The 23,705-nt window shown below is 36.1% G+C and overlaps 1 protein-coding gene and 1 long non-coding RNA gene across 5 annotated transcripts in view; one reads left to right on the forward strand and one right to left on the reverse strand.

The window, feature by feature from the left end:
* LOC309658848 (uncharacterized protein) overlaps nucleotides 1-8,868 on the forward strand; it is a gene marked incomplete at its 3' end in the record, with an annotated part of 424,808 nt that extends 415,940 nt beyond the window's left edge. For all 3 annotated transcript variants that reach the window (XM_082457920.1, XM_082457918.1, XM_082457919.1), the window contains one exon: nucleotides 6,515-8,868. In XM_082457920.1, the coding sequence (XP_082314046.1) occupies nucleotides 6,515-6,517 (3 nt within the window). The remainder of the gene's footprint in view (nucleotides 1-6,514) is intronic.
* The window catches only part of LOC309658878, a 112,699-nt gene that overhangs the window by 81,071 nt on the left and 7,923 nt on the right, over nucleotides 1-23,705 (reverse strand). The window lies entirely within an intron of this gene.

The following is a 23,705-nucleotide window of genomic DNA, read 5'->3' on the forward strand; positions in this document are numbered from 1 at the left end:
ATGCTCTTGAATTCTCTTTACATGTGCTTCATGTTTGCACAGTTTAGAGCAAAGGGAAGAAGAAGAAGGGAAAAAAAAAAACCCTACAAAATTGCTGAAATGGGAGCCATGTGAGTAGAAATGTGTGTGTGTGTGTGTGTGTGTGTGTGTGTACATATATATATATATATTGTTTTGAGAGCAAGCATTTGAAATGCATGAATGTATTTTAAGCCACCGTTTGCTGTTTTGGAGCAGGATAACATATGCTGAGATTTCTGCTGAACTGAAAAGGTTTCTGAGTCTGAAATAAAATCTGATGGATGTGAATGAAAGGACTTCTGTTCATCCTTATGGAAAGGAAGTGAAGGTTTTCAGTTCTCCAAATTGTTACCTTTCCAAAACAGAGTGTTTCTCACTGTTTCCAGACGCAGCTTCTAGAGCAAAACACCTGCATTCTCCGCTAAACCCAGAGAAAACACTCTCAGGAGCCAAATGCCATCTCTAATCTCATAACACAATCCCTAAAGAAAGAGAATTTGGAATGCTGATTAGGCAGGCTACTGATGACTCCCTCTCATTTGAAAGCCTCAAATCACTGAATGAGGTTTTTCTCCTTTATCCTTCAGGAAATCAAGGCACTTTCTAAAGGAAACGCAGAAGGTCAGCAGCAGAGCCTAAAATACAAGCCCAAACTCCAAATCTCAGCTTTTTACAAATCCTAGACTGTCGGGCCACCCCACCCCCTTCCTCCCTGGAAACCGTAATACTAAGCGATCCCTTTTCAGTATCTTTCTATAGACAATTACATCCTAAGTGATTCCGAGTAGTCACTTGGACTCATTCCTGAATACAGGGCCGGTTTTTGTTCCTTTAGATTTCTGCATCCCAGGGATGTCTCCTAACACAAGAGTACAGAATCCTGGCGCTGCACGGCTGCCTCTCAGATGAATGTTTGATATGTTTTCTCTTTGGCGGGATCATTTAATGACTGCATTATGCCAGTTATTCCCACAGCTCATACAGCACAAAGAGATTTTTTTTTTTTTACCAAGTTGTTCAATGGACAAAGCCAACGAGCCTTTTTAATTTGTGGTACCAAGCTTACACAGCTAAAAATAACCATTTTGGGTGGTTTCAGTCACCATATTTTTTCTTGCTTGAAGGTAATTTTACCCAGTTTCTTTCTTTAGGGGAAGGAAAGATGCTATTTGTGTGTGTGTGCAGGTCAGCAGAGGAAAGCCACAGACCTAGCAAATGGTCCTTTATGACACACACTTATGTTGACCATCCTCCAAAAGGAAAATAACACATCATTTTCTTAAACATCTGCATCACCAAAGAAGTAGGATTAAGGCAATATTTCAACTAGCTTAAAGGCTTGCAGGAGGCAGGAAGAAGAGTAAAGAGGTATAAACCTTCCCATTAGAGTTATTTTCTGGGAATGCTTCTCACACCACAGCTATACAGAAGTAAAAGCCTTTGCTTATTGCAGCCACCGAGCAAGGATAATTAAGAGGTAATCCCTTCCAGTTCGGGTGCACTTTCCTTTTTGGCGACAATCATAAAAGGTACAGAGAGGAGCCTAACAGCCCCACGTTGTCACTGTTATTATCTTTTGTGACTGCTTCCTTCTCTTCCCATCCTCAGTTGGAAAGCAAAAAGCCTTTGCTTATTATAGAGGCAGAATAAGTGCTAGTCTCATCCCATTAACTGTCATATTACCAGGCTCCGTGCCATCCCATTTGAGTTTCCCTGAGCATTCAGAACTGCTTAATTATGTACAGTAAAGACAGTCTGCTGAGACTGTCCTTCTTGATTAATATGGGAGGGGGAGGGGAGGTGAAGGGTCACCTCCAAGGCTCGCTTGTGCCTTGCGCAAAACTAACTTGGTGTGACAAAGGCTTTTGTGAGTTAAAAAAATAAATAAATTAAAGCCCATTTGGAAAGAAAGACGCTGGCATCAAGGGATGAGGCTACTTTTGATTCTGCAGGCTAACAAGAGATATTCCCCCCTCTATGTTGGCGTTAAACTGTACAGTGCATTCCTTATAAATTATACCACCCCGTGTTAATTACAGTGTGCTGACAGAGCTTGTCATTACCAAGCCTGCTACAGGCTTTGTGCACTTGGATTTTAATAGCTGTTTGTTCTGAGGAATGTGGCAGAGCTGCCTAAGTGGCTGAGCCAGGTCATTGCTAACATCCCTTTCTTCAGCCCCTCACACTGGTTCTATTTTTACAACCCTAATCCCTCCTCTCTCCTCTCTCCTCTCTCTTCTCTCCTCTCTCCTCTCTCTCTCCCTCACTCATCCCCTCCCCCCGTAAAACAGATGTATAGGTTACAGTCTAGAAATGCCAGTGCATTCATTCAGACACAATAAACTGAGCTTTATATTGTGCTGCACTCATTGTCAGCCCTTCAAAGCCTCTAGCTGAAATACTCTTTTCTCCTTTATCCAACCTCTGTATGAAAACACGACTGCTCTGATCTAATGGGATATTTTGAGGTTCCTCCCCAATTTCTAATTTGGCATTCTCCTCTCAGGCAGGAATCTCTATCTGCTACTTTATTCGTGCCCAGGGCAAGAGCCTGTAAAGGAAGATGCTCAAAGGTGGAAACAAAGTCAGAACCCATCCTTCTCCTCTTCCTCTTCCTCCTCACCCAATAATTTTATATCTCAGATAGTTATTTTCATAATCAACAAATACAAACAAAGAAATCACTCCTTCATCTTAAAACAAAATAGCACCACCACTTGGTGAGCCCCTACTGTGTACCAGGGGCAAAGGCTAGACTCTAGAAAAACAAAGATGAATAAAACATAGGCCTGGCCTGCAGAGCCTTAGTAGGGGAGTGGTTATGTAAATAAATAATTAACAGTGGGATGTTTAATAATAGAGGTAAAAAGAAATCTTCTCTCAGCCTCAACTTGTCTGTGCGTACAGATGTGGTCACATTAACAGTAATAATTCAAATTTCTCTGCTTTGTACACTCACCAATTTCTGGAAGTCCCCAGATACAGACATGTGCTCATTAACAATTCTGATCCCGCTGGTTGTGTCGGGCGTCATGGCACAAATGGTCACAGCTTCTGCCCCATTCTGCCTTTTGAGTTGCCCCTCTTAAAGGGCTACCAAGGCAGTGCTGTTTGAGCCACATCTCTTACAGAGTTTCTAGTAAAACAGTCCACTTCCTGGGAGTCAGAAAAAAGTCCATGAAGGGTTGGGCTGAGACAAACCTGAGTGAAAAATGCCATGCTGTCCTCAGATCTGTCCCCACTACTACCACAACTAAGCCTTTCTTACTGGGCCAAGTGCCCCGTGCCACACGCCTTCCTCCTGCAGGTTGAATTTTCACACAAAGTTCCTTTGTCTTCCTATTATGAGGTTTCTGCTGGACCCACTCCCACAGGGTGTAAGAAATTCCAGACGTGTCTGTATCTCCCTCACACTCAAGCATTGACAGAGGTTTGTACAAGATGTCTTGATACACTCAGACTCTCACCACACACACACGCACACACGCACACAAACATCCCAACACATACCACATAAGCAAACTGAATTGTAAAAGAGACTGATATCACTTTCTATAAAAATCAGTTTTACGGTAAATAGAATTTACCAGATACAGTAAACCAATTAACTGGTATTGACTTAAGGAGATGAAACCCATCTTCTTTCCACTTACCAAGACAAAAAGAATAAGTGCAGGTAGACACAATGTAATGAAAACGACTTATAACATGAAATCAACTCAACTTGAAGTTTATTTTCTCAAAATAAAGTGGAATTGCATCATATACTCTACCTTCTGCACAGACTCTGGAACTCAACCCCCATGAGTTGAGATCCCTGTATCTTTTCTAATCCTCATCATTACAGGAAAACGTATTTATTAGGAGTACAGAAGACTACTATTAAGATAAAAGGCCAGAAAGCAAAAATCCCTTAAAATCATGTACCCCCTCATCCCAGGAGGGACTTGAAAGCTGTTTTTGCTGCCTGCTGTCTATGCCAAGTGGAATAGTTTGAATACCCAAATATCAGCATGAAAATTTCATATTTTTCCTTTCTTCAGTCAGCTTATTCTATGCACACTTACACTTCAGCATGTACAAGTGTTACTGTAAAAACAAAATTGTACCTACTGTTTTTATGAGCAACTTCAAAGCTTTCCAGGGCTAAGTTTATAATTCATGATTTCTGTTTTACTTGTTGACCTCAGAACATGATCCCAACATAAGCCACGACTCCACCATAAACATTGCCTTTTGTGTGTGTGTGTGTGTGTGTGTGTGTGTGCATATATACACTCGTCTATATATTTTAGGACACAAATTTGTGATTGTACATTGTAAAACTTCACTGACAGACAGAAGACCATATAATACATATTAAAGAATGCTGTGCTAAACCATAAATTACATAGTTTGACCTCTTGGCTTCTTATGGCAAACTGACACACTTGGCTCTCATCAAATCATTTTCTTACAAGACTTATTTTACATCAGCAACACGAATTCCTTCTCAATCCCTTAGTTTCCAATGTTGTTTATATGGATAATGGTAAATATATACATTTATCATATGTGTGTGTGTGTATAGATAAATACACATATCAATATATATACATTAGAAATAAAGAGAGAACTCTCTCCCAGGAGATAAAGAATCTTGTGGTCCCAATTTATACTCATACCCCCCAAAAATCACTAGATTTCAGATTTTGGAACCACTCCCTAATTAATAGGTATTTAAGTGACACTTCCTTCCATTAACTTTCCCTGTATTATTACTGACCTTACCAACCTCAAACAACTAAAGCAAACTAGACTCAAATGCCTTCCCACGTTAGAATTTTTTTTAAGATTAAGATTGGTTTTCAAAGATTCATTTTTTAAATTTATCTTTCCTTGAGGTATAGTTGATTTACAATGTTGTGTTAGTTTCAGGTGGTCAGCAAAGTGATTCAGTTATATATTTAATATATAATAAATATCTATTCTTTTTCAGATTCTGTTCCATTACTGGTTATTACAGGATATTGACTATAATTCCCTGTGCTATACAGTAGGTCCTTGTTGTTTGTCTATTTTATATATAGTGTGTATCTGTTAATCCCAAACACCTAATTTATCCCTCATTTTTGAAACACAGATACACACACACATGCAACTCTCTAGCTTAGCCTTTGTTTGTGGTCCCAGCAGCCCCGTGTGTCCTTTGCCATCCTCACAACCCCTAGCACCAATGACAAATACTCTTGGGCCATTTAGGAGCGCTCATTTGTATCCTGTTGGGCACAAGGACCCCTCAGCTAGCACAGCACTTTCTTTCCTTCCTACAGCGCTGCAAAGCTGCTCTGGGAGCCGCAAAGCCCAGATTTCATGTAACTTTCTCCACGTCTCTTCCAGCAAGCTTACCACTCAACCTCCTGTACAGGCTGAGAAATGCCCGGAGGCCCCTCAGCCAGACCCACCTGCAAGGACCCCTCCCTCTTGTACTGAGCTGCTGTTTCTTTCTGTCAGGGATTCTGCAACACACCTCGAGGGGAAGTTCTGACCTCGAGGTGTCAGCATTTATCACCACCCAGGCAGCTGCAAGCAGCCTCAGACAGACAGACAATTACCTTGGCGCTCAGGCCTGGCAGTCACGGGCTCTGTGGGAAGGAAAGCTGAAGCCAGGTTTTTCCTCCTCACGAAGACTCACTGAGGGTGTTTTACTTTTCAGTGAAAACTGGAGACTGGAATGAAGTGACTCGAGGGCATGACCTTAATCACACCACAGTAATGAGGTGTTTTTGGTGTGGTGTCAACTCCACCACAAGACGGAAGCCCACTTTCCAAAGAGGGAAAGTCCCAGGTGCTAGGGGCACTTGCTGAACCACTCCTCTCACCTTTCCCATTTCCAAGGACGAGTCAGCTGGGCCTTTGCTAACTGCCGCTCAGGAATCCCTGATAAGTTTATCTGCCTCCAAATGACCAACTCCATGACTGAAACATGACAGTGATTTCAATCATTGTTTTTGCTCCTCCCCGGAGAAAACTCTGCATTCAAACTAAGTGTTTTTACATAGTCAACTAGCTTGTCTGACAAGCACAGCCAAATGTCATTCTCTTGAGCTTCAAATTGCTTTAGCTCAACTGAGAGTAAATGAGTTTTCACACGTCATGAAGACAGGAACAGTTACATGCAATACACACAAGTAAATAAAGTATCCAAGAAAATACATGATTTTAAAGGTTAACTTTTCTTAAACAACGTTTTACCATTTCAGTATTTACAAAAAATTCCCACTGTTCAAAGGGTAAATAAAGAAATCCTAATATTAAAAATAAGCAATTTGCAATGTATTTTTTCATTGTAAATATGTGTCCAAATCTAAACCCATAATAATTTGGGTTTGTTCTAGAGTGCGGGTGTGAGGTTGGAGAGTCTCCAACTTTTATTTTGTGACCATGATTTTGAACTGGTTAGCAGGCACTAAAGATACTTTAAAGCTGTTTCCTATCACTTCTTGGTCTGCAGTGATCACGTGCATGGGCACCGGCAACCCCTAGCTAGGGAATGCACTCAGCCGCGCCATGGTGACTGGAAGCATCACGTGATTTGTGGCAAGTGCTCTGAATGCAGGCAAGTGTGGCCACTGAGATAACAGAAGAAAAAATTAACTCCCCCTTTTTAAATTGGGATATCATCGACATATAAGAGTATATTCATTTCAGGTCTACACTACCTTTTGATTCCTTTTAATAGAATAGAGCTAAAGAGGAACAACTAAAGAACTACATATTTGCTGGGAGGGCTGTTTGTGCCTTCTTCTTGGAAACACTTTCCAAAAAGGCAAACTAGACATAGACCATCAGGTTTTTCACCCTATGAAGACTTGAGAGGAATAGCCTGGTTTTCTCCCACCCATTGGCACTAGACCAGGCTTTTCTATCAGGGAGGCTTTTCTATCAGGAGAGCAGGGTTGTCTAGCTAGAAAAAGTTCCCCAGGTCATTCTGATATTATAACTCGTTCCCTCCAGCAGTGAGGGTCTATGAGTAGATGGACCACAAGAAAGAACAATTTGAGATTGTTGTTAAGAATGAGGTATCAAAGAAGAATCATGGAATCCAGGCTGAGAAAGAAAGGAGACAATGAAATCATAAAGGGTGATAAACTCAGAGACAAGGGGAAGGTCAAGTTTGGGGAGATTTTGATAAACATGAAGGACAAACAATGGAAAAATAGGAAGAGAGTTTTACTTACCTCTGTTCATTGGGTGTATTGGGTGTATCTTTCCTACACTTTGCTTTCCTAGCTTCACAATAATAAAACAGAGGAGTGTACTTTGCTGTTATGATAATTTACAAGGGGAAGAAGAGGGAAGTGAGGGTCAGATCTAATTTTTCTAAGACAGTAGTCTCAAGACAGACCTTTTTTGTTACACAATCCTGCCAAAACCCCTTTGGAAGACAGAGTAAGATTTACACTTGCTAGGTAAAATACAAGATGCCCAGGTAAATGTGAATTTCAAATAAAAAAATGAGTAATTTTTAGAATATGTATGCCCCATGCAATATTTAAGATTTAATTATATTAAAATTACATGTTGTTTATATGAAGCTCATATTTAATTGGACATCCTTTACTTGTGTTTATTAAATCTGGGGACCTGAGGAAAATAAATCCTGAATTTAGCAACTAGCACAAACCATTAATTGGTGAGGTTTCTCTTGTAATCCCTCTGATTCTAAATGAGAAGCTGTTTCACCAAGTAATTTATATGCTTCTATGTGGTCAGTCAAGTTTATGAGTGACTAATCAAACTCTCCTTTCTTAAAAAGAACCCAAGTGTCAATAGTCATTTCCACTTTGATCTAGGTTGGACTGTGCCCTTAATCAAAAACTCCCTTCAATTTAACTAACAGGATGACAACCAACAAGGCGTTAACATGATCTGTGGCTCTTTGGCAGTGAAATTGCTGCCAGCTAGTTTCTGAAAACTTCCATCACTTTTGTCATGTTGCTGGAACATACTCTGCCTGGTTTCTCCATTGCCATGACTTACAGTTTTAAAAATTTATTCCTAATCTGCATGTATAATGAAACTCATTAGAAAGAAAAAATATAATTTCCTACCAACTGGCAATGAATGGAACATAGCGTTATTTCAAAGTGTTATTTACCAAAGTTGGGGAATTTGGGTTCATTAAGGCATACGTAAAATAAAAAACCCTCATACAGGTATTAGTTGATGTGGGCTTTAGCAGGAAAGTAATTAGTAAAATCTCAACCCATGAAATATAGGTTACCCCAGCTCAATAAGTACACCAGTGACCCTCAACCCCTGACACAAATTAGAAGTACCTGCTGAGTTTTAAACAGAATGTCAACACCTGGACCACAGATTCATTAAACCCAGATTCTCTCAGGTATTTCTAGTGTTCAGACAGAGCTGAGAACCACAGCCCTATCCAATACAGAAATGCACAATTTTTTGTTTAATATGAACTTAGGGAGGTTAGACATCCAAAAATGATGATAGCTACTGCTCACATTATTAGAGTTTCTGTTTCTAAATTTCTGTTTATTAAGAACAGACTGATCCAACGAGGAAAACTAAACAGGAAAATGTTAAGTTTTAAAGACTATTTGGGTTTTTTTCCTTCATAAGGTAATCTGTATTATCCTTCCCTCTTATTTTCAGGTTCATAATTTTCAAGCTTCTAAATTTGGAGCCATTCTATATCGCATCTGTCAAGACTGCTCAAGCCTTACCATTCTCTAACACCTTACTTTTCCAAAGTAAACTATAATGATATCACATAATTTTGAAGAATTACCAAATCTGTGAACATTAGCCTAGGTGAAATATCAAAGTACTGTTGTGTTATTGTTGTTTAATTCAGTCCTTTCCCACCCACCCCCCACAGACAAGGAAAGTTTACCTTCTGTAAGGCAGCAGTTCTCAGAGTGTGCTTACTGGACCAGCAGCAATGAGCAGCATCTGGGAACTCATCCCTGGTCTCACTCCACACCTACCATACAGGAAACTCTGAGGCCTAGAAATCTGCGTTTTAATAGGCCTTTCAGGTGTTTTGATGTACACTGAGCTTGTAAGATGTCCATTCACATGTTTGTTCTACCCACTCTTTTTTCCTCTGGCAGTTTTTCACTGTGTCTTCCTAACTTGTACTAGGAATGCCTGATTCAGCGCTGGAAGCCTTGGGGTTGGGAGGAAAGAGTCTGCCCTCCAGACTTCTTCATCCCTGAATTGAGCTTTATGAGGAAGCGGCTTCTGGGAATAATGAGATCTTTGCACAGATCCTGGGACCAGATGATGGAAGGAGGAGCTGGAAAGAACAGAACACAGCTGGTCCATAGATGGAAACCTGAGCTCCGTCTTTATAAAACAAGCGCTGGCCAAGCTAAGGGGGGGTGTTTTTCTGGAGACTCTGTGAGGCCATTAAATTATCATTTCCTGGAAGGCAAGAGTGACTGTGTCTAGTATTCTTTACAAACACTAAAACAAACAAACAAAACCCCACCAAGTACAAAGAACCCCACTCTGTTCTTTGCACATGCTCTTTCCCCTTTTCTGCTTGCTGGACTCCTATTAACCTAGACACCTTCAACACTCCCTCTACTGTGAAGACTTCTCTGAAAATTCCTTCCCCGCATCCACACTCAGCCTCAATAAGATGAAGCATTCCTGCTCAAACTCACACTTACCACCTTTGTGGTACTTTTTAAAATTAAAAATGTCTGCCTCTACCACTAGGTTTCAAATTTCTCAAAAGCAAAGACAGTCTAATAACAGATACTCAGCAGATGTTGGCTGGATGAATGAATTACAAATAATTAGTCAAAGATACTTTTGGATGATGACTATAGATATCAACATTATCAACAGTCAGATGCTACAGTGTTACCCCTGCTATTATTTTTTTTTTTCTAGGCTTTACACAGAAATCTATCAGGCACCAGAAGAAAGTATATACGATTATGAATAAATTTAGAATTTGTAATTACTACTTCTTTGCAAGATTTCTAAATTATCTACTATGTCACCTTAGTAATGTTTATATTAAAAATTAGGCTTTAAAAAATAAAATATATAATTCCATAATTGAAAAATGGCTTTTGAGAAGCAAGGACTTCCAAATGTTAGCATGTGCTTCCGGAAAGTTAAAAATGATTCTTCAAGAAAATATCTCTCTACCATATGTTCAGTCATACAATGTGAGATTTTAAATTTTCTTCCATAACAGAATGAAGTATCACAAGTCTAATATGCTTGGTACTGAACTGTGACTGTCTTGAAACATACTGAAGGATATTTATACTCTTTTTCATAGAGAATGACAGGAATGACCACTCTGAAAAAATAAATAGAAAATAGGTTAAAAGGGAACAAAGGGGATTTCCATTAAAGACAGGGAAGAATTGATTCAGATCTCAAACTCTAATGGAGATTATAGATTATTCCTTTGAGACATTTCTAGTGTTCAAGTTTTTCCATTTGATTTTTTAAATAGATTCTCTTCTCCGGTGAAATTCTCCATCTTGCCATATATTTTTCTGAACATATTAATCACAGTTATGATAATGTCTGTGCTTGATAATGTGCTGGGACTTCTCTGAGTCTATTTTTATCATTTGTTTTCTAGGTCTTGTTTTTTGGTGCATGTGGCAGTTTTTTTTTTAAGAGAGTAACATTATATATGAAAGATACATGAAATTAAAATGAAAAGTAATAGAAGCTCTGGAAAATACTATCTTCCTCCAGACTGAGCTCACCCTAACCTCTAGTGAGCAGGTGAAATGGAGAATTTTATTTTAATATAATCATGGACTGACCTACCCCAGGCTGCATCACAGTCTTCACAAGGTTTTGGCCTCTGGTCTGCCTTCATTTCTAGCATTTGGCTCTTCGGGGATCTCAACAGATGATCTGGAGTGTTTACTAGGGTCCCTCCTCCTGTCAGGTCATAATCTCCAGTTTCTTGTTTCCCTTGGCACACTGAGAATGCCAAAAATTCCATTCATCTTAGCCTTGCACCTTTGCAGCTTAAAAACTTAGCAAATACCTCATTAGAAAAACTGCTGAGTGTAGGTCTCCTTTTCCTGCCCCTCATTCTCTCCAGGCTCTTGGCCCTGCACGTCTTGGCTGCCTAGGAGCTCTGTGATTCCTAAGTAGCTCTCTGATGCCTTCAACTGGATTTTCTGTGGTATCCATTCAGCCAAGAGATCAATCAAAACAAAGAAATTGGAAATTATTAAAGGACTGATAACGAGCATCAATATAGCACCCTATATAGATGAGCATCAATATAGAATTCAATGAGCATTCAATATAGAACTATGACTAAACAATTGTAGAAATTATGATTGTAGACAAGAGTATTAGCAGTATAACTATAAAATAAAGCAAAATTTGGGAACAGGGGGAGAAAAGGCATAACAAAGTTGAGAAGGTGCTTACTTTCTCAACCTTCATAATTAAAAAATCTATTACTAAATTTGAAACATAAAGTTTGAAAAAAATGACTTGAATTTCTGAATGTACATAATCTTGCACCTTAACCCTAGCAAGATCTTGGAGAATTCTTTGTCATTTGCAATGGAAAAAAAAAATGTTTGGAGTTTCATCAATTTGTTTGCTATCATTTTAGTTTTGCATTTTTCATTTAGATTCAAATAAAATTGAATAATTTCATTTTTAAATATATAAGATTGTATTTTCACATAATTAGTGGGATCTATTATCTTTTTGCCTGTATCTGTCTATCCAACTTTCAATTTTGTGTATTCACAGAGATTCATGGAATGATGATTACATCATGATAAAAATACTAATTTCAGTGGTAGATTTTTAGTTTTTTTCCCCCTTTCTCCTTTATACTTTTCTATACTTCCTTTTCTTCTAAAGAACATATATTGTTTTGATATTTGCTGAAATGGAAGACTGTCTTTCCCTGTCCTGAAGTATTAGTAACTTGTGAACCATAAGCTCCCCCAAGGGACTCTTATACTTCCCCTTAAGCACAGGGATTTCTGTCTCATTTATTGTTCTAGCACCAACTGCTAGCAGAGGTGTGGCCCGAATACAGAAGGTACTCACTCAATAAATAATAGTTACAGTATATAAATTTAGTTCATATTCTTTATCTAAGTTGAAACTCAAGTTCTCTGGCAAATGATTGACTATTATCTTCAATTACTGAGGAAGAATCAGGGCTCAGAAATTAAGGGATTGTAAGAGCACACAGCTAGTTCATATCAGAATAGAAACACCAACCTAAGTTTTCTATTTGTGAAGTTCTCTATACTCCAAAAGCCTGTGCTTCATTCATTTCAGTACAGCTAACTCTCTACTTCTCCTTTTTCACATACTCTGAAAAACATTTTTTCCAATCTTATTTTCTCTTAGCTTTGGCTAGTATAGTTACTTATTGGAAAGGAACATGCATTTGCTTGTCTGCCCTCAGTATTCCATCTCACTATCTCTCAGTATGTTAAAGAAAGAAAATATATCAACTCAGGAAGTGGAAATCCAACTGAAGTCATTAAACCAGCAAATGGCATTATATGAAGGCACTTGACTCTACACTTAGAGATATAAAGACACTATAAATCACAGAGCTAAAAACAGACAACTGACTCAATGTCCCAAATCTGCCTCAATCTCCAAGTTCACTTAAATGTATTTACTTGGAATACCTGACTAAGAACAGCTTCTCTCATTGCTTGGAAGAGCATCTAAATGTATGAAACCCTAAAAACCATTAGAGGAAGCCAAAGAATCTGACTTTTCCATGTGAATCAACTCTGAACACTTACCACCTCTTTATCAGAATTCATAAATCATTCAAAAGTGCCTCTCCCTCTGTGTAACACAGTGGTTCTGCCACTCAAATTCATTTGCCATATTTTTTCCTACACTGTACTACAGAGCCTTTACTCTGCACAAGAACTTATTTCTAAGCTCACTGCATTAGATGTCAAACTTCCCACTGTCCATCCATTTCTCTAGTCTTTGTACAGAGCATGTTCTCCTTTTTCCTGTGTTTGTCCCAGTGTGGGCTAGATCAGCACACTCTCACATCCACCTCCAGCTCTCAAAACCCCACAAGGGAGGAAATCTAATGTTCTCTGTCCAACCAAGTCATCACCCCTTTCCTAGAGGTGGCACAAACTATGGAGGTAAATAGTACAGGTTTTAAAGAACAAATGTTGGAAGGAAATATGCCTAAAATAGTAACAGAGGTTACTCCTGGGTCATGAAATTAAGAAGTTGTATCTACATGACTCTGTATACTCTGTATTTGCTGCTTCTTTTCCTACAATGAGCATCATTTCTTTTTAAAAAAAAGTTATTAAACATAGCACAAGATAATATATTGCACAATCATATGCTAATGTATTCAAAACTTGGATGAAATGGATGACTTTTAGGAAACTATATTTTATGAAACTGATTTACAAAGGGTTAGAAAGCTGAAAGTATTAACAAGGAAGAAATTGTGAGTTGTCTAAGAGTTATTTACCCCACTCCTTACTATCACCACGATCAACAATAAATATCAGGCGCAAATGACTTTGGAGTTGATTTCTGTCAATATATCAAAAACAGAAAAACTGCCCATTCCATTTTAACTTTTTCAGACAATAAATCAGCATAACACAGATCTGAAAATGTTAGCAAACAAAAATAAAATAAATTAAACTTACTTGTATATTGTTGGCCAAAAATTTACTTAGGAAAAAATACTTAGCAAATAGGGCCAGCAAAATACTTTTTATAAGCCAGCATAATCTAGTGAGGTTCACTGAAAATGCAAGGAGATTAAATATTTGAAATGTCTAATCATATTAATCACCAAATTAGTAATCCAATGAAGCAAAACTATAGGGCAATATTTATGGAGGCCGAAGAGGTATTAGATATTAAATATTTGTCAAAATTTAATTTTAAAAATTAATAAAAAGGGTATAATTAGGTTCCTAAGTTAAGACATCATGATGCTTAAATTTTTTTTCTTAAATTCAAGTTGTTTTATTTACTGGAGTATAGTTGATCTATAATATTTTTTTAGTTTCAGGTGTACAGCACAGTGATTCAATATTTTTACAGATGATACTCCATTTACAGTTATTACAAGATAATGACTATATTTCCCTGTGCTTTGTAATATATCCCTGTTACTTATCTATTTTATACATAGTAGTTTGTATCTCTTAATCCCATACCTGTATCTTGTCCCTCTCCCTTCCCTCTCACCACTGGTAACCACTAGTTTGTTTTCTTTATCTGTGAGTCAGTTTTCGTTTTGTTTTTTAGATTCCACATGTAAGTGATAACTTACATAAAAGTGCTAACTTTGTCTTTCTGTGTCTGACTTATTTCACAAAACATAATACTCCCTAGGTCCATCCGCACTGTTGCAAATGGCAGGATTTTGTTCTTCTTAATGGCTGAATAATATTCCATTGTGTGTGTGTGTGTGTGTGTGTGTGTGTGTGTGTGTATATATATATATATATATATATATATATATATACATATATATACATACCATATACCATATCTTCTATATCCCTTCATCTGTTGATGGACACTTGGGTTGCTTCTATATCTTGCCTATTGTAAATAATGCTACTAGGAACGTTGGGGTGCATGTATGTTTTTGAATTAGTGTTTTTGTTTTCTTCAGATATATACCCAAGGAGTGGAACTGCTGGATCATATGGTAATCCTATTTTTAGCTTTCTGAGAACTCTCCATACTGTTTTCCACGGTATGCACCAATTTACATTCCCACAAACAATGTACAAGGGTTCCCATTCCTCCACACCCTCACCAACACTTGTTATTAGTGAACTTTATGATGATAGCCATTCTGAGAGGTGTGAGGTGATATCTCATTGTGGTTTTGATTTGCGTTTCTCTGATGCTTAGTGATGTTGAGCATCTTTTCATGTACCTGTTGGCCATCTGAATGTCTTCTCTGGAAAAATGTCTATTCATGTCTTGTGCCCATTTTTTGAAAAGACTGTTTGTAGGTTTTTTGATATTGAGTTATATGACTCTTTATATATTTTGGATATTAACCCATTACCTTATATCATTTGCAAATATTTTCTCCCATTCAGTTCATTTCGTCAGTGGTTTCCTTTGCTGTGCAAAAGCTTTTAAGTTTAATTAGGTACCATTTGTTTATTTTTGCTTTTATTTCTTTTGCCTTAGGAGAAAGATTCAAAAAACTATTGCTACAATTTATGTCAAAGAGTGGGCTCTTTATGTACTCTTCTAGAAGTTTTGTGGTTTTAGGTCTTACATTTAGGTCTTTAATCCATTTTGACTTTTTGTATATGGTATGAGGAAATATTCTAATCTCATTCTTTTACATGTAGCTGTCCAGTTTTTCCAGCACCACTTGTTGAAGAGACTGTCTTTTCTCCATTGTATATTCTTGCCTCCTTTGTCATAGGTTAATTGACCATAGGTGAATGGGTTTATTTCTGGGACATGATGCTAAATTTTGAAATACCATTAAATTTTTGGTGATAATAAGAATGCTTTTAGATTACAATATTCTGGAAGTACTATCTTCTATAATTAGACAATATAAATAAGATATAAATAAGGTAGAGCAAAAAATATTGTTTGTACCTAGATGGCATATGTAGAAAACACAGAATGATCTGCTAGAAAACTAGAAAAGAATGAGAGTTCAAAGATTGGTTAAAGTTAAAATTTTTAAAAAACTACTTATTTCATATAAATGATGGAGATTTAGAATATAAAACAGAATAAAGAATATCCACAATAGCAACAAAAACAATATATTTTTCTTATAATAAACTTAAATGTGTAGAAGCTATGTTTGCACAATTATTAAAAGTGATTGAGGAATATTAAAGGAAACTTGATTTAATGTAAGGATATAAACTCTTGCTATTTAAGAAAAAGTATATTGAAAAAAATGTGAATTCTCCCTAAATTAAGCCAAAATTTAATACAATCCCAATCAAAATCCCAATAGAATGTTTCCAAACTTGGCAATGTTACCTAGAGTAATACTTATGAGAGAATATCTACAAACAATTAAAGCAATGATAATGTTTTGGGAGAAGAGATAGAGGTGTCTTCATTACACATATTAAAACACAGTAAAGCTAACATAAATAAAAGAAGGTGTTGGACTTCATCCAGTTAAGACAGAATGAAAGGTATTAGCCATGCTCGCACACTGTAGAATCAGACAAAATTCATGAGGTCACTGTTTTTCGGTACTCAACAACAGGCAACACTAAATTGTGACTATGGACAAAAGAAAAATATGTGAGGTGAGCCCTTTGTTACCTTGCTTTTCTGTTTTGGATCCTTCTCTGGACCACGGAACAAGAAGTGGAACCCAAGCAAAGTAGTCTGAGATTCTGCAAAGTTAGAACATGTTTAAATTCTGGCCATGCCAGAAGAGAATGATCTTCTTGACCACTTCAGGCATTCATAAGAGACCACAAAAGATCATACATTAGTAATAATGACCACAGTCTAGAGTAGGACCATGATTTAGGATTAAGAGAGAAACCAAAACATACCCATACAAGCAAATCAAAAAACAAACCCTGACAAGATCAAGAGGATATGCTAGGATTTCATTGCCTTCATGAACAAAATTCAACATTCCCCCTACATTGTATGATTATAATTTCCACCATATAATAAAAAAACAACTAGACATGAAGAGAAAAGAAAATATGACCAAAAATTGAGAAATAAAATAGTCAATAGAGGACTTCCAGTTTCTAGGCTAGCATGTAAGTAACTTACAAGTCTCTACTGCATCCTAACAAGTTAAAAACTGAACAAACTGAAAAAACAATTCTTCTTAGATCCATCTTGGAAGTCAAGTCACGGGGCAAACTGCTGTCCCCAAAATTGGAGAGACAAACAGGTGGTTACAGAGAATCATAACTTACTAGAGCATAAACTCACGAAGAGAAACCTCCATGAGAACCAGTGCTGGGATAGGAAAAACTGAACTGTAATTGATGAATTGCCAGAGGCTCAGTGTAAACACGTCTGAGGACTAAAAACTCTAGGGTGGGGACTCCCACACTTTTTTGAGTTTTACTTCCTGTAGACCTACCAGGTTTTTACAGTAAATATCGAAGAAAAATCCTCTTGGGCTTCTGGCATGGGGAGGGAGCAAGTAGCCATTTTGAAATAATATGCCAGAGCATTCTGTAATTTTTAACCACCCCTGTCCTCCTCAAGATAAACTATCTTACCAGAGCCTAACCCACTGGGGTTTTATCAGAGCCTAACTAACCTGGGGGAAGGAAATACTCAACTCCAGCCAGCTCTTGCTTTTCACACGGGGGAAGGGAAATACCAGATTTCAGTACCCTCAGTCATTTGCTGCCACCTAAGGCTGGGAAAAAACTGATAGGCACTTACGAAGTTCACAGCCCAAGGCTACTGGCTCACTAAAAACCTGAGATATAATCTTAGGACAAACGAATGCTTCCCTACCTCCACACCTTACCACCACATTACTAAAAGCCTTCAGTTTGCACATCATGGAACAGTATTCATAATCACTTAAAATATCAATGATACAAAAACCAATTAATTGTATTGGTATTAGAATTGTATTGGGATTATCAGAGTGGATTAAAAAATAAGACCCAATCACATGCTGTCTACAAGAACCCACTTAAAAGTACATATATAGATTAAAAGTAAAGGGATGAAATGAACATATATATATATATATGTGGGAGAAAGTGGGAGTAGCTATATTAATTTCAGACATAGCAGATTTCAGAGTAAAGAAAGTTATCAGGGTAAAGAGGGCACTACATAATGATAAAATGGTCAATTCTCCAAGAAGATATAATGCTTAACGTGTATGTGTCTAGCAATTGAGTGTCAAAATACATGAGGCAAAAACTGACAGACCTGCAAGGAGAAATAAATTAGTTCACTATGACAGTTGGGGACTTCAACACCACTCTATCAGAAATGGATATAGTAGGCAGAAAATCACTAAGGACATAGTTGAACTTAAGAGGATGATCAATCAACTGGATATAACTGACATTTGTACACCACTCCTTCCTGAATCAGCATAATACACCTTTTTCTCAAGCTCACATGGAATGTTCACCAAGAGAGACCACATTGTGGGCCATAAAACACATCATAACAGCTTTAAAAAAAAAATTATACTATCTCTGTTCTCAGAGCACAATGGAATTAAACTATAAATCAATAATAGAAAGATAGCAGGAAAATCCCCAAATACTTGGAGATTAAACAACACACCTCTAAATAACACAATGGGTTGAAGATGAAATCTCAAATTTAAAAACACTAAACATGAAAATAAAAATAAAATTTATCAAAATTTGTGGAATTCAGTGAAAGTAGTGCTTAGCAGAAATTTTATAACATTGAGTGCATATATTTGAAAAGAAGAAAGATCTAAAATCAATAATCTAAGCTCTCATCTTAGGCAACTAGCAAAAGAAGAGCAAATTAAATTCAAAGTAAGCAGAAGAAATAAAATCTGTTTCTTTGAAAAGATCAATGAAATTGATAAGCCTTCACCTAGGTTCACTAAGAAGAAAGAGAGATGACACAAATTCTAATATCAGAAATCAAAGATGGGACATCACTACAGATCTCAATGACATAAAAAAGACAATAAAGGAATACTATGAACAACTCTATGTCCACAAATTTTATAAGCTAGATGAAACGGACTTATTCCTTGAAAGATACGACCTTCCCAAATGGACACAAGAATAAACAGATAATACGAATAGGCCTATATCTGTTAAAGATATTGAATAGATAATTAATAACCTTCCAAAAGGTTATTATTCCCGAAAGAGAAAGCATGAGGCCTAGATGAATTCTACCAAATATTTAAGGAAGAAATTATATCAATTCTCTACAATCTCTTTCAGAAGATTGGCAGAGAGAATACTTCCTAACTTAGTCTATGAGGCCAAAATTACCCTCATACCAGACCAGACAAAGATATTAAAAAAAAAGAAAACTACAGACCAGTATTGCTCGTGAACATACATGTAAAAATCCTCAAAAAAAATTACCAAATTGAATCCAACAATGTACAAAAAGAACTACATACCACAACCAAGTGAGTTTTATCCCATGTATGCAAGCCTGGTTCAAAATCAATAGATGCAGAAAAAGCATTTCAAAAATCCAATACTCATTCATTATAAAAACCCTCAGCAAGCTAGGAATAGGAGAGGACTTCCTCAACTTGATCAAGAGCATCTACGAAAAACCTACAGCTAATATCATACTTAATGTTAAGAAACTAGAAGTTCCTACTTATATCAGGACCAAGGCAAGGATATCCATCTTATTACTCGACTTCAACATTGTACTAGAAGTCCTATCTAATGAAATAAGACAAGAGAAGGAAATAAAAAGCATATATATATATAAAGAAGGAAGAAATAAAACCGTTTCTATTTACAGATGACATAATCATAAATGTAGAAAATCTCAAATAATTGACCAAAAAACAAAACAACAACAAAAAACCCTTTTGGAGCTAATAAGTGATTATAGTAAAGTTTTGGGATAAAAAGTTAATATACAAAAGTCATTCATTTTCCTATACAAGCAATGACCACGTAAAATTTAAAATTAAAAATGCAATACTGTTTATATTAGCACTGCCAAAAATGAAATCTTCAGGTATAAATCTAACAATATATGTACAAAATCTATATGAAGAAAACTACAAAACCCTCATGAGAGAAATCAAAGAACTGAATAAATGGTGAGATATTCCATTTTATGAAATGGAATACCATGGATTCCAAGGGTAGGAAAATTGTCAAGATGTCAGTTCTTCATAACATGATCTATAGATTCAATGCAATCTAAATCAAAATTCTATCAAGTTATTTTGTGGATATCAACAAATTATTTCTAATGTTTACATGGAGAGGCAAAAGATCTGCAATATCCAACACTTACTATAAAGTTACAGTATTCAAGACTGTAACTTTGTAATGTAGTACTGGCAAAAGAAAAGACAAATAGACCAATGGAACAGAATAGAGAGCCCAGAAATAGACCCAAGGAGCAAAGGCACTATAATGGAGCAAAGATAGTCTTCTCAACAAATGATGCTGGACCAACTGAACATACACGTGCCAAAAAAAAAAAATCAATGTAGACACAGACCTTAAACATACCACAAAAATGAACTGAAAATGGATGAGAGACCTAAATGTAAAAAGCAAATCTACAAAATTTCTGGAAGAAAACATGGGAGAAAATCTAGATTACCTTGGGTATGGCTATGACATTTTATATACAACACCAAAAACATGATCCATGAAAGAGACAGTTAATAAGCTTTGCAAAAGACAATGTCAAGGAAATTCCCTGGCGGGCCAGTGGAGAGGATTCTGCACTCTCTGCAAGGGCCCGGGTTCAATTCCTGATCAGGGAACTAAAATCCCACAATCTGTGCAGCACAGCAAAAAAAAAAAAAAAAAAAAAAAAAATTAAGAAAAAAGACAATGTCAAGAGAATGAGAAAAGAAACCACATACTAGAAGAAAGTATTTGTAAAGGACACAACTGATACAGGGCTGTCATCCAAAATATACAAAAAAATCCTTAAAACTCAACACTAAGAAAAAAAAAACTTTTTTTAAATTGACCAAAACCTTAACAGACATCTGAAGATATACAGGTGGCAAACAAGCATATGAAACGATGTTCCACATCATATGCCATGAGGGAAACAGATATTAAAATGAGATATCACTTCCTGCCTATTAGAATGGCCAAAATCCAGAACACTGATACCACCAAATGCTGGCAAGTATGTGGAGCAACAGAACTTTCATTCATTGCCGGTATAAATGCAAAATGGTACAGATACTTTGGAAGGCAGTTTGGTGGTTTCTTACAAAGTTAAATATACTCTTACCATATGATCCAGCAACTGTGCTCCTTGATATTTATGCAAATGAGATAAAAACTTATGTCCATACCAAAGCCTACCCATGAATGTTTATAGCAGCTTTATTTATCATTTCCTAAACTTGGAAGCAATCAAGATGCTCTTCAGTAGGTGAATGGATAAATAAACTGTGGTACATCCAGACAATGGAATATTATTCATCTCTAAAAAGAAATGAACTAACAAGCCATGAAAACACATGGAAGAATCTTAAATGAATATTACTAAGTAAAAAAAGCCAATTCGAAAAGGCTACATACAGCAGGATTCCAACTATGTGACATTCTGGAAAAGGCAAAACTGTGGGGACAGTAAAATGTTCAGTGGTTGCTGGGGGAAAGCTGAATAGGTAGAGCACAGAGGGTTTTTAAGGCAGTGAAACTATTCTGCATAATACTATAATGGTGGATACATGTCATTATACATTTATCCAAACCCAAAGAATGTATGACACCAGAAACTAACCCTGATGTAAACTATGAACTTTGGGTGATAGTGATGTGCCAATGTAGGTTTATCAGCTGCAACAAATGTCCTACTTTTATGTGAAATATTCATAGTTGGGGAGGCTGTTAATGTGTGGGGCATGGGCTTCATGGAAAATCTTTGTACTTTCCGCTCACTTTTGCTGTTTCTAAAACCTCTCTAAAAAATGAATTCTATATTAAAGGAGGGAAAAGTCAATAGAAACAGATGCCAAGAAGGCCTAGAGGTTGGAATTAGTAGAAAGGGGCTTAACAGCTATTATTGTCAAAGAGTTAAAAGTAAAAGATAGACATATTAAGTGAATAGATGGGAAATATCAGCAGAAAATGGAAACTATAAAAAAAGAAATAAATGGATGTGAAATTAACTAAATGGGTTTAACCGAAGATTAGAGACCACATATTGAAGAGTCAATAAACTTTGACTCTGAGAAAACTATGATTGAGAATATGCAAAGTGTGATGAAAAACATCAACCTTCAAATTTAAGAATCTCATCAAGCTATAAAAAGAATAAAAAACAAAATGAGACATAGGCACATCATAATTTTTTAACTTTTAAGATAAAATATTAAAATCCAAAAAGATAAGACACATTACTTGCAATATAATACACAAATGAATGCTATTTGTCATCAAAACAGAGGTCAGAAGACAGTGTAGTTACACTGAAGTGCTGAAAAAAAGAAAATATGTCAACTCAGAAATGTACATATAGCAAAAATAACCTTCAAAAATAAAGGTAAAACAAAGGCAACTTTAAAATGAAAGCTGAGGGAGTTTCTCATGGGTAGACCTAAACTATAAGAAAAGTTAAAGGAACCTCTTCAGGCTGAAGAGAAATGATGCCAGGTTGATATTCAGATCCAAGGGAAGGAATGAAGAGCACTGGAAATGGTAACTATATAGGAAAATATAAAAGATAGTCTCTTTTTTCCTCTTCGAATTGTATTAAAGGCAACTGTTTGAAACAAATAATAATGTTGTACTGTGAGAGGTCATAACTGATTTAGAATTAAAATATATGTCATCGTTTGCACAATGGATGGATGTAAACACCATTATGCAATTGTAAGCTTCTTACTTTTTTAAGTAAAAGAGTATAATATTAATTGTAAGTAGATTATAATAATTATGCATATGTTAATCCTGAAAGCAACCAATAAAAACTTAGAAGTATGGCTAAAAAGTTAATAGAGGAAATGAAATGTGGTCAATTAACTAATAAGACAACAGAAAAGGAGAGACAGAAGAATTTTAAAAAAGAAAATACAGATGTAACAAATAACCAAATAGCAAGATGACAGATTTAAAATCAAATGTATCAAGAAGATGTGGTACATATATACAATGGAATATTACTCAGCCATAAAAAAGAAGGAAATAATGCCATCTACAACAACATGGATGGACCTACAGATTATCATACTAAGTGAAGTAAGTCAAAGACAAATATCATATGATATCACTTATGTGTGGAATCTAAAAAAAATGAGATACAAGTGAACTTATTTACAAAACAGAAACAGACTCACAGACTCTGAAAACAAACTTACGGTTACCAAAGAGAAAAGGTGGGGTAGGGATAAATTAGGAATTTGGGATTAACATATACACACTACTATATATAAAATAGGTAATCAACAAGGACCTACTATATAGCACAGGGAACTCTACTCAATATTCTGTAATAACCTATATGGGAAAAGAATCCAAAAAAGAATGGATATATGTACATGTATAACTGAATCACTTTTATGTATACCTGAAACACAACACTGTAAATCAACTATAATATAAAATTAAAACTAAATTGAAAAAAACCAAACATTAATTACATTAAATGTAACTGAACTAAACATTCTATTTAAATACAGAGGTTATCAAAATGGATAAAAAGTCAACAAGACCCCCTATATTCTATTCATAAGAAATATTCTTTAAATATAAAGACAGAGACAGTTATTAAATAAAATTATGAAAAACATATTCCATGCAAATAGGAAACATAAGAAAGCTAGTGTGACTATTTTAGCATTGATTAAGTAGACTTCAAAACAGAGTATTATTAGAGATAAAGAGGAGCATTTCACATATTAATATGTGAGTAATAATATTTCACCGATATAGGAATATCAATATATCAAAAAAACATAATAAATCCAAAGACATATGCACCTAATAAGAGAGATTCAAACTACATGAAGC

Source organism: Balaenoptera physalus (assembly GCF_965194825.1).
Source record: "Balaenoptera physalus genome assembly, chromosome: 3".
Classification (NCBI taxonomy): Eukaryota; Metazoa; Chordata; class Mammalia; order Artiodactyla; family Balaenopteridae; genus Balaenoptera; species Balaenoptera physalus.